The 13,070-nt window shown below is 34.2% G+C and overlaps 1 protein-coding gene across 1 annotated transcript in view; it reads left to right on the top strand.

The window, feature by feature from the left end:
- The window catches only part of LOC122747201 (reticulocalbin-2-like), a 34,370-nt gene extending 22,109 nt beyond the window's left edge, over positions 1 to 12,261 (top strand). Inside the window, 2 exon segments of the mRNA XM_043993375.1 lie at positions 11,895 to 11,903; positions 11,906 to 12,261. Of these exon segments, the coding sequence (XP_043849310.1) occupies positions 11,895 to 11,903; positions 11,906 to 12,261 (365 nt within the window).
- The last annotated feature ends 809 nt before the right edge of the window (positions 12,262 to 13,070 follow it).

The raw sequence follows: 13,070 nt of genomic DNA, 5'->3' as shown, positions 1-13,070 counted from the left end.
TATTTATATACCATCTCCAAACCCCAAGCATTATTTTCCTAAATCTTGCTTTTACCTCCAAAAGAACAAAAAAATTGTCCTTTTCTTTCCATTGATACATCATCGGTCTTTCATTACTTCTATTATATTCATTAATTACATGAGCTTTAACAACATTGGCACTATTCTTATTGGACAGTTTCTTTTTAGAAAATATTTATTCTTAGTTACATTTTGTTTTATATTCTGTACATGCTTTTACTTTTTCTTCTTAAACTTACCCACTATCTGTCTGTTTCTTAACCTGTAAAAGGGGAGAATAATAGTACCTAACTCTCAGGGTTTTTACAAGGATAAAATGGGATATCTGTGGGGTTTTTTTGAGGCATTTGGGGTTAAGTGACTTGCCCAGGGCCACACAGCTAGTAAATGTCAAGTGTCTGAGGCCAGATTTGAACTCAGGTCCTCCTGAATCCAGGGCTGGTGCTTTATCCACTGTGCCACCTAGCTGCCCAACAAAATGGGATTTTTAAAAGCACTTTGCAAACCTTAAAATAGAGTATAAATACTACCTAGCTATTGCCACATAGAGCACAACCAGAGGGGAAAGATAAGAGGTAGAATTTTTCAATACCCAGGTTTAGGCTTTATCTGAGGAAAAACTTCCTAAAAGTATTAGCCATCCAAAAGTAGAATACATTATCTCAAGGAGGTAGATAATTTCTCTTTAAGCAAAGTAATACTGACTACATCTCATGATGTTATAAAAATGGTTCCATTTTTAGTTGTTTTTTCAGGATAAATTTTATGATGTGGACTCTAGTCCTTTCCAGTCCTGAGATTCTATAATTCCATGAGCAAAAGCTAAGTGGAACTATTTTTTCTCTATACTTTGGATTGTTCATTATCCTCAATTCTCAATAGTGGAAGAGAAAATCAGGAAGAATAACTCTTAGCCAAAAAGAGAGTTGTAAAATCATAAAGGTTTATAGAAGAGAAGAAAAGGAACAATGTCTATGTTTTGAAGATTCATAGAGTCTGATACTCATTTAATCAATGAACACTCACCTTCAGATGCAACTATTTGATATTGGCATAACTTACAGATTTTTAAAGAATTACACAAAAAGCCATTTGAACATAGATTCCTGAATTACTATTTAAATATAAAAAGTTCTCATTATTCATTCAAGCCTACATAACAGGTTTTTAATATTTTTACAATTTTATTATATAAGAAATCAAATGTTCCTTTTCAAGTAGTTGAAATTTGTTGAACTTGTATTATAATTTATAGATGAAAGAGAATATGCTGCCCATTTTTCAATTTGATTTTTTTTAGAGGGAAAACATGTTTGCTTGAATACTGTGGGCTATATTGCATCCTTAATGAAATCAATGATTCTGTGCAGAGATCAAAGATGAAAGAAAGTACTTTCTGCATGTCTGCATAGTTTAGTTTGATTTTCTTTTTTAATTTGGCTGGAGCATGTGATCTACTGCACTATATGGTAAGTTACTTTGTGTGTGTGTGTGTGTGTTTGTGTGTGCAAGTCATCAAATACGATTCCTTTCAATCTGGATAAGGCCTTCCTACATATGAGCATAAATAATTCATTTACTCCTTGATAATAGGTATGCCAATGCAAATATTTGCCATAAAAAGAAAACCCTGTGAGAGATGGTTAAAGAGGTCCAAGTGATAAATCACTGACTTTCAAGAAAATGGCATACAAAAAAGGGGGGAGAGAAATATATTTATTCTTCCACACATTTGGAATTAATGGATAAGAAGTAGCTGACATGCTTTTAGTCTTCATTTTTAGCAACAAAATTCATGAAAGGGGTATATCAACTACATTGTAATCTTACAGAAAATATTGACCTCATTCTTCAGTTAGCCAGCAACATTCCTCTTAAATAGAGGATAATCAGGTATTTACTGCATAACCACATGTTTGGAGAATATATTTAATCATAAATTACTTGAGAACTTATTTGTATATATAGTCTTTGAAATATGATCCATAGTGTTTCTCAGACTAGGAGACTCAGCTTTGGGGGAACTTCTGGCAAAGTGTTATGAGAAAACAAAGTGGGGAAATGAATGAAAGTTTTAATGTAGGTTTAAAAATAAGATTACCCACACAGGTATACACACACACACACACACACACACACACACACTTACATACAAAAATGGAAAAGCAAGAATTGAAAGGGAGGAAAATTACAGAAAAATATCTGATTATATATGAAGTTTTTGTTTTTGGTTTTAATGAGTCTTTTCAATTTTTTCCCAGCAAGTCGAGGAGAAATGAAATCATTTCTGGCAAATTAGATGTGTCACTAGATAAGAAAACACTGAAAGCTTTTGAAGATCTATTCCATTTTATATAGTTTGCCCAGTACTTAGCAATGTTATCCTTAAGCCACAGAGTTCTATTCTAAACAAAATCTTCATTCCACCAAGATCACTCCTCTATGTATGCTTAATGTTCAAGTACTCACTTTCTTCACTTTTTGAGTTATATTGCACTTCTGTGTGACACCTACTCAAACACACTTATACCCACAAAATGTGTTTTATATATAATGATTAATCTTAATATTATTATATACCTAAAAACTGACTGAATTTAGAGTCATAAATAGGTCAAGGAGAAGGTGGCTATGCTTTAGGCTACCCAAACCAGAAGGCATACTCAGTCCCTTGTGTATTTGTGTCTCTGACCCTATCAGTTGCCATCCTCATTCCAATCCCCACTTTATTGATAAGTGATGTGATCATTCTAGCTGCCACTTCTGTGGTCTCGGAACCCTTTTCCCTAAATATATCCCTCCTCCTGAGATAGTTGCCTACAGACATGAATACACCCTCTGAGTTCAGGGTCACCCCCTCATTATAAATTTTGTCCACATTGGATTTGTACTCTGCATTTTTATACTCTCTTCCTACCCACATCCTTAAATTGAATTTATCTCAGGCTCAAACAGGATTAGTTACAGATCTGTAAAATTGTAAATAATCATAATAAAATTAGTCAGAAATAGAAGTCATGAGACTTTGTCATCCTCACTTGTGCCAAAGCCTTCTGAACCATCTCAAATCAGACCTATTCAATTTAAAGACAAAGGAAAATACCTGGTCCATTGGGTGGGCTATTTTCTTTGACAATTTCCAGTCTCCTGCTACAAACTTTATTTCTCCCAAAACCAATAACTTGAAGAAATAATTCTTTATTCACCATCATTTTTTATGATACCAAAAATGATAATGACAAATGGGGGAGGTTACAGAAAACTAGAAAAGTCAAATAGACTTCTGGCTTTATATTTTTAAGAGATTTATATTATTTATATTTATATTTTTAAGATTCTGTATACTATAGGCAAATGACCTTGACTTTTCCTTCTGAAAAAAATTGAAATGTTAATAAAACATAAAAGAGTTGGTCTTTTAACATATAAAAGGGAAACTTCTGATAAAGGACCAGAATGGCTTTATCAAGAATAGTACATGTGAGACTAACCACATTTCCTTTGTAGCAAGGATTAATTAATTAGTAGCTAGGGAATATACTGTGGACATAATTTACCTAAATTACTTCTAAGGTTTTGATAAAGCATCTATTTAAATATTTTTAAAGAGATCAGCATATAAATTACATGGAAATTGAACCAGGTGAATGACTGAACTCAACAAGTGTCTTATGTGCGACTCTAAGCAACTTATATTTTTATTCATAATTTGGATAAAGACATAGATAGACTATTTAGCAAATTTTCATATTAAAAAAAAACAGAAAGGATAGCTACAATGCTGAATGAGAGCAAGTAACCAAAAACATCTTAGTAAACTAGACTATAGAGAAATACAGTGAATCTAATTAGATAAAATTAAATAATAATTAATACTAAATCTTTGTTCAGTTTAAAAAGCATAATTTCACAAGTTTGAGGTAGGGGGCATGATTAAGCAAAGGTTAGTATGAAATAAAAAAAAAGATTATGTAGTTTTAGTGGACAACAAACTTCATAAAATTCAGGCACATGTTGTAGCACAATCCAATATAGCTAATTATACCTATAATACTTTTATACTCTGCCTAAATGAGACTACATCTAAAATCCTAGACACCACAGTTAGGGAAGGACTGTGAGAGTGTCTTTAGAGTATCACATTCATGTTGAGGAAGAAGCTTGAGTCCATGGCCCTTGAGGATTGGATGAAATATTTAAAGATGTTTATCCCAGAGAAGAAAAAAATAGGTAATTAGGCTTTACAGTGCCAGGGCAGGGGGGAAGAATGAGAAAAACTGTTCTCAAAAATTTGTAACATAGATAGATGACTCAACTTCCAACAGAAGTAAGTATTAAAAACAAACAAATCAACAACAATAACAACAAAAAAAACAAAATAAAGTAGAACTGACAAACCTCTAAATACAAGTTTGATATAAAGCAGGAGGAAGAGAAGAAGTAATAACAACAATATCTGTTTTGAGGTAGAATATTTTGGGCTAATTTATTGGACTTCTTTAACTAGGGATCAGATGACTAATTGTAATATATGTTATATGGGGGCATTTATTTTCAAATACAAATTGAACTAGTTGGCTTCTAAGGACACTTCTTTTTTTTTTTTTTTTTGTTAGGCAATTGGGGTTAAGTAACTTGCCCAGGGTCACACAGCCAGTAAGTGTTAAGTGTCTGAGGCCGGATTTGAACTCAGGTACTCCCGACTCCAGGGCTGGTGCTCTATCCACTGCGCCACCTAGTTGCCCCAGGACACTTCTTTATTAAAATAGTTTAATTTATTTCTTTTGTATTTTCATCACCTATAGGTGAAATACTGTTATCTATTGAATAAATACCTTTTTATATAGGTCAGAAATTTTATTTTTCTTTTTCAACTTCCTCAAATAAATGTATGAACAACTTCTGTGTTCTTGTAATATTCTATTCTATATTGTACCTATTGAATAGTAGTCTAATAGTATTATTTTCTTCCTTACATTCTTCTTTCCCTTGAATTAGATTATGACCTAAGTAAAAACAGGCTCAGTGTCTCAATAATTTTTACAATTTCTTGGTGGCCCAATTTTGGGGGATTAATATTAGTTATTCATAATTTGCATGATGAATTTCATTGTGTATTTCGTTGAGTGGTCTGAGAATTTGTCAGTAGGTGCTACAGAATAAAACATATTATCACCATAGGATAGCTACAATCCAACTCCAAGACCTGATGATGGTATTATTGATTTTGTCTGCTGACTAAAATTAGGAATTCTATAATAGGAAGGAGAAAAATGCATGAGAACTTATGACTTTGAAGGAGCTAAATGCTGAGTAAGCTTGACCCCAGGGGAGATTTTAGGTGGTCATTAGTGTAGCCCCAACAGAGATTCACTTTACAAATTCTTGGTGTTTCTAAAAATGCCTTTAAGTCTCTGATTTCAGAATTGTTTAACTTGAAACTTAGGAGGAAGGGTGAAAAGAAAATAAATGAGATATGGTTTCTAGAAATATTCTAGAAATAAATCTCTTTGTAACACCTTAGTTTCTTACTAAGCACTTCATTTTGGATAGTAAGAAGATCAAAATCCAAATTCCATATGTGTTACTCATTGTATGTATATATAGTGTAACCCTTGATTAGTTAAATGCATTCATTTCTCTGTGCTTTAGTTTCCTCAATTCTAAAATGAGGCCAATGCTCCTTAAAAAAATCTTTTATTTATGAATTTTATGTCAAATATGAGTTGGTCCTCTTTCAATAAGTTATATTAAATAAACAAATTACAAATGGATATTTAAACACACATATGTAAACAATATAATATTACATTTAAATATATATGTGTTGTTTATAAGTGGATTGTTTCAGTAGGCAAAGTAAAGCTGGGATACAGATTAAAAAAAGCTGAAGGGCTAAATTCCATTTTTTTTTCCACATTCTAAATCTCAGCAAATATTAAGAAGAACACAAATATTGTCATAGCATGTGCAGTGTGATAAAATGCTAATGGAAGCAGTGTGAAACAGAGAAAAAAGAATGGATTTGGAGTAATAGGAGGGGCCTATGTTAGAATACTTTCTCTGCCATTCATAACTATATGATTTTTTGAAATTATTCTTAGTATCATAATCTCTGTTTTTCTATAAAATGAAAGGACTGAATGAAGTTTTTTCTAACTCTTAATCTTAAAATCCTATAAGTCTTGTACGTGGTGTGGTAAATAGTATCCTGTTGCATGCTATTGCATGAACAATTTGAGGAAAATACACCTAATGAGGTCATAAATTGCAAATTTATGTTCATTTTAAATTGAAAGAAAAAACAACAAAGAAAAATTTATAAGTACATATTTAATAATTTGTGAAAATTGGAGGATAGATGCTGGTTCTCAAGGAATTGAAATCTTTCTAAGAAGATTTATGCTAAAATTGGAAAGTAAAGGAGTTAAATAGGTGATTTATATGTTCACATCTTAAGTTATAAAGGAGTAACAAGTAGATGAAAATTTCAAGATACAAAAGTAACTTAAGGGAATTAACCTATTAACCTTTTCTCTATATCTTCTACTTTACTCCCTTGACCCCTAAAATCTTTAATTCAATTTTTAGGTACCAGACATTAGCAAAGATATTGATAAACTAGAAAAATTCCAGAGGATTAGTCATCAATTCATGTCATAATCTTCCTTGTTTCTAAAGAAACTTTCTATAATTCTCAACTTTCTTTGTTTGCTTATCTTGCCATCATTTACTTGACTTTTAACTACTTCTTACAGTGGTCCCCTACTTCCAAGCTACACTGCCCAAGCTTCAGAGGGTCCCAGGTGTTTTGATTTGAGGAAGGGCAGGTTTTTCTCTTGCCTGGCCTGTTCTCTCGTCTGAAGATAACCTCAAGCCAATTTGCTAATTAATCAGCCAGAAGAATGTTGTGTGCTGTGTCTCTTAGCTCCAGTAAGTCTGTAGCCCTCCCTGACCTAGGCCTCCTGACACTAAAGATTTATTCCTAGTTTCCTGCTGGGGTGGGATAGTTGAATTCCTCTTTAGGTCCCACCAACACCCCTGCATTTTCTCCCCTAGCCAGCCATTCAACTCTCTCACCCAACAGTATGCTTACTTCCAGAAGATGCTGGTGCTGCATCTTATTTGGAGGCTCAGGGGTAAGTTTCTCTGATGCAGCCTGCCTGGGGACTGTTTCCTGTTTCAGCATGATTGTGGGGTTAGACTCTTCTTGCGGTCCAGCATGGCTGCCTCTAAGCTGTCTTTACCTGAAAAGTAATCTCAGCCTATTTTTTTGTGGGTTTTGCTGCTCCAGTGGTTGTTTTATTGCTATTTTGGGGGTAACTGTCTCAGCAGCTCTGTGCATTTAATTGCTTACCTCTCCCATCTTGGCTCTGCCCCTCGCCCTGCCACAAAAACTCCTTTTCAAATAAAAACTAGACTAGATGGCTCCTAAAGTTCCTTTCATTTTGATTATTCTTGGATTTCTGTCATCCTTCCAAAAAGCGTGAAAATTGTCTTTTAAAGCAGAACTGAATTCAGTTCACCAAACACAGAAAGTGTAAGCAGAAACTGAGAGACAGTAAAACTGCCTCAGTTCATTTTTCATTAAGAAGAATGCCTGAGGGGCAGCTAGATGGCGCAGTGGATAGAGCACCAGCCCTGGATTCAGGAGTACCTGAGTTCAAATCCGACCTCAGACACTTAACACTTACTAGCTGTGTGACCCTGCACAAGTCACTTAACCCCAACTGCCCCGCAAAAAAAAAAAAAAAAAAAAAAAAAAAAGAACAATGCCTGAGTATGGCATGAAGTGCTTCCTATTATTAACTAATGTACAAGTCAAGAATACATTTCTTGGGGCAGGTAGATGGTGCAGTGGATAGAGCACTGGCCCTGGAGTCAGGAGTACCTGAGTTCAAATCTGAACTCAGACACTTAACACTTACTAGCTGTGTGACCCTGGGCAAGTCACTTAACCCCAGTTGCCTCAAAAAAAATAATACTTTTCTGGGTACTGTGGTAAAAATTATTTGTGGAAAAAATTAATATTCCTGTTTTTAGCTAACTCATTTGGGAGGTGCCACATCTGGCCTACCCTGAGGTTACGTATGCTACTGAACTCATTAAGGCACCTTTTGAAGACCTCCCCATTTGGGGGAGGAGAGATTGAACATTTGCTGAAGGGAGTCAGGCTACTTCCTGAATGCTAGGGGTTTTCCGGAACTCGGGTTTTTTCCTTCTGTGCCCTTGAGCGGGCAGTGTGTCTTCATGCTCTTGGTGTGGTGACTGTGGTCTGGGTGGTGCACAAGCAACCTTAGACTGGCAGGATGTTCAGGTGTTTAGTTAGTTTAATTATGGAAAACCCTAATAGACTAAGTTTAGAGTTAAGAGCATTTCTTTGTATTTCTATTTTCCTATTTCCTTATCTTTGATTGTTATTAGTTTCACCTTTGTTGTTTAATTCACAAGTAATAAAATCTGATCCTTTTGTGAACTAAAGCTTAGAGGCTTCTTTCTTATTGGCCTAGGAGAAATATCTAAAAAGGGCAGTTCAGAGGGGAGGTTAAACCTAAAAGGTCCCTCATATTTCCGGGACCCTAATATTAAGGCTAGTCACCCAAATAACACTCTGTATGTCAAATTTTGGCCCTCACAGTACAGAAAGGAGTAATAAATAAAGAATAATGATCTCCTAGCCCTTTCTCCAAAAGACTCCAAGAACTTCATCAAGTGACTTGTGTTTCTTGCAACAAAGTTATCACATCAGTGACAAAAGGGATAAAGCCTCCCTTTGTCTTATTTCACCTAATGGTATTTGAGTTAATTAACTGAAATATGTATAGTGTTTTGGAATGAAATCTGTTATAAAAACTTTTTTTTCCTTTCCCTTGAGTTTACACTTTTTTGGGGGGGGTGGCAATGAGGGTTATTTTACTTGCCCGGGGTCACACAGCTAGTAAGTGATAAATGTCTTAGGCCAGAGGGCAGCAAGGTGGCGCAGTGGATAAAGCACTGGCCCTGGATTCAGAATGACCTGACTTCAAATCCAGCCTCAGACACTTGACACTTACTATCTGTGTGACCCTGGGCAAGTCACTTAGCCCTCATTGCCCCACCCAAAAAAAATGTCTTACGTCAGTTTGAACTCAGGTCCTCCTGAATCCAGGGCCAGTGCTTTATCCACTGTGCCATCTAGCTGCCCCTACACTTTTCAAGATGTTTTGGAATTGACTTCAATCATTTTCAAGAACTGAATTTCTGTTAAAACAACTCCAATCTAGAAATTAAAGGATGAATAGGGTTTCCCAAACTACTTAGCATAGGTTTATACTGGCACTAAGACTTCTGGGACATACTGTATATATGGATTCATACACATATATATTATAGATATAGTAAACATATAGTATACATATCTAAATGAGGTTATACCTTGCATGCATTTTTCACAGGTTCATTTATCCATATAAATATATATATCATTATGTACTCTTTCATAAAGGAATCACTACAGTGTTCCTCGAAGAAACATCATCTGTAAGGGGCTAAAATTCTAGCTATACTGTCTAAAATATCTAATGAGTGGTCGCCAATAATTTAGAAGCTTTAGCAAGAGTTTAAACTTTTAAGCATTTATTAAGGAGAATAAGAATTTGGTGAAGAGAGAGAGAAAGAGGCCTAGATTCATTTATCTGTCAAAGGGAGAGTGCATTTTAGCTCCACTCTCCATGAAAGTCCAGATGAAAGAGAGAGAGCCACACCTCCTTCATCCCACAAGCTTCCTGTAAAACTGGCAACATCCCATCCACACACACACACACACACACACACACAAATCTCCAAGCTAATTGTCTGGTAGCCTTGATAGACAGCACCCATGAGCAAACGTCACTTCCTGATGACAAGGACTTGACCTCATGGCTTGTCCTCAGCCGCCTTCCCATGGAAAAGCTTTCCTACAGTAACTATCCAGCAGGTGGCGTCATTCCAATTGTTATAGTACAAACATATGAATGTGCATATTTTAAAGGTCTACTTTTCTCAAGAGTATGTTTTGAAATATATGTCAAGATTCAATTTTAACCATAATATTACAACAGAATTTTTTTTATTAAATATAAAAAATATCTATTTCTTAAGAAATCTCTCTTATACTAGTTTATACTTACAAAATTTCAAATTAATGAAATATATCAGTAAAGGCAAGGCAATATAGTGAAAACATGAAAAACTGGGTTCAAGTCTCTTTCTCATAAATATTGGCTACATGATCTTGGGGATATTTTTTAACCTGTGAATACCCTTAATAACATTCTAAGATTGTATGTGGCAAAGAATATGCCAATCTGTTTTGGTAGATAACATTTCTTTACCTGGAAGTTCTTTATGTCAATAAAATAACACTTCCATTCAAAATACATAAAATGTATTGAGATGGCTCTTGATTTTACTCTACTATAGCAGAAAGCTTATTCCACTTCTTGATCAATCCTCACAGACATAAACATTCTTCCTCTAGTCAATTTGATATTGAAGTAATTGTTGATACAGATCTTGCTAGATTTTTAGTAATTTTATTTCTACAGAAATTGAAAGCATAATAAAAATAATACTTATTAGACCAAATTCAATCATCAAGGAGATTTGTATTTCATAAAGCAAAACAAATAAAATATCAAACAAATAAAATTCCCCTATGAGGAAATAAATTGTGAAAGAAAACTAGAAGAAAGAATCAAATCTCTGCTAAATGCAGCTACCTATATCCAGGTATATCAACTTCTCCTTATAACTTCTTATAATATCTTCTATATCCATAGTTGATTTTTCCCAGAAATGGGAATGCAAATGCACTTTGGGGAGGGATTGAATGGAAGGAAAATCAGTTGTTTTAAAAATGATCAACTACACTTGAATATATGAAGATATATGAGTTATTCTTTGCATCGGCATGAGAATACAAGAATGAAGGAAGGAAAAGGTTAAATATTTGAGCTTGGAATAAACAAAACTAGAATTGTATGATAAATTTTATTCTTGGACATTTTTTTCTTTACTTCAGGATTTTTCCTTTCTATGAGTAAATTAAGATAAGTTTAGATGTAACACATTGACAATTCTCCTCCAAGTGCTGTGAATATTAACTTTTAATGATTTATATGTATAGGGTACTTAAGTGAAATGAAAAATATAATAAAGGTAAAAAGTCACATAACAGAATAGACATCTTTTACTATTAAAACTAACGTTAAACTTTTTGGATAATGATGCTTTTATATTAAAAATGCTTGCATTTAAATTAAGGCATTTTTTCTGTTAACAGACCTTTTACCATAGAAACTGTTTTAAAAGCCTCTTCTTTTTTTTAGAAAGATGAGGGATTTCCTTTTTAATCAGTCAAAAATGCAAAAGGTTCTGGACAATGTTAAATTCCACACACCAAAATGCTATAGAGTTGTACATTGAAGATAATTACTATCTATACATATGCAAAAATATAAACTTCTATTTCATACAATAAATTCTCTATAGAAACCAGTTTAAAAATTAAGCAGAACCTTTCCACCTTAATATGTGAGGTATAAGTCTTTTAGGAAGTTCCTTAGCAGGTTTAAACACAAACACTAAACCTAAGCATTGTCCATTTTCCTTCCATTTCAAAATTATTAAAATCTATGTAAAACTTAAAAATTACTGGTACCTCAGTCTCTTATTACTTACATTATAATGTTCAGACATCATTTAAATCCTCCATTTTATTCAAGTATGGTATTATAACTCAAATGCTCCATCTATAAAGACTATATTAGAGAATATTTAGGAACAGTTCAATTTATTCATTTGGCAAAACATTAATTTTGTTTTTCTCAAATACAATTTTAAAACCCTAGAAGAGCATGACAGAATGGTGATGGGTTTGTTAGTTTGGAAGAATTCCTTGGTGATTACAGACGAGACCCAACTGCAAATGAAGATCCAGAATGGATACTTGTTGAGAAAGACAGATTTGTGAATGATTACGACAAAGATGGGGATGGGAGGCTTGATCCCCAGGAACTTTTATCTTGGGTGGTGCCCAATAACCAGGGTATTGCACAAGAAGAGGCTCTTCATCTAATTGAAGAAATGGATTTGAATAATGACTCCAAGCTTTCAGAGGCAGAAATCATTGAAAATCAAGACTTGTTTCTTACCAGTAAAGCTACTGATTATGGCTGGCAGCTACATGAAGAGCATTTCTACCATGATGAGCTATAGAAGCCAGCATTGCTCTTTGCCTCTGGGTGTGTCTGCAGTACTGACAGCTTTGCCATGTGTTACCGGCCTGACTTTTGGGATACAGTGTCAATCTTAGGGTTTCCAATCTAAGTTTTGCTATGTTCAAACATTTTAGATCATGATCTTGGTCTTTTAGCAGAAAAACAAAATGAAAAACAGGTGTGAGTTTTAAAAATGTATTTGAGAAAAGCCTCTTTTTTTTCTCAGTTAGCTTGTGTATGGGAGGATCTCTTACTAGTGAAACTTTGAGTGATGTTTGTTTCACTTCATAATTGAATCTTGCACTTACAATGATCCAAAGTAGCTACTCTAATGATGTTGCCTTCCTCTGCCCCTTATCTTGACAAATTTTCCAGGTTTTTTTCTTTCTATTTTTTGGTTATAAGTTACATTTAGTTTTTAATTTATAAATCCAACTTTCCCTCAGTTCTTAAGCCCATTCCTCCACACCCATTGATCCTGTGCCCTAAACCTCTGATATATCACTTACTTTATTTGAGTGGATGCATTTGAAGCTATACAGAAGCTCCTGCTGAGATGCTGATACAAGAACAAGGGGATTTAAAAAATAAAAACATTCTAAAAGAAATTAACAGCCCTCATTGCTAATTAAAATCTCTTTGCTTTCTATGCACATGGCCAGTACAGCTGCTTCACATCCTCTCACCACTAAGGAAACACATAAATTCAAAGACAATATTGTGAGCAGCACCTGGTCCTTTCTGCACCTGCCGTGATGAGAGTGTATTTCATACTGTCAGTAAATTAATATTCTCTGGGGCCAAAAA

The sequence above is a fragment of the Dromiciops gliroides genome, chromosome 3 (assembly GCF_019393635.1).
Source record: "Dromiciops gliroides isolate mDroGli1 chromosome 3, mDroGli1.pri, whole genome shotgun sequence".
NCBI lineage: Eukaryota > Metazoa > Chordata > Mammalia > Microbiotheria > Microbiotheriidae > Dromiciops > Dromiciops gliroides.
This window is presented reverse-complemented; position numbering and strand designations above follow the sequence as displayed.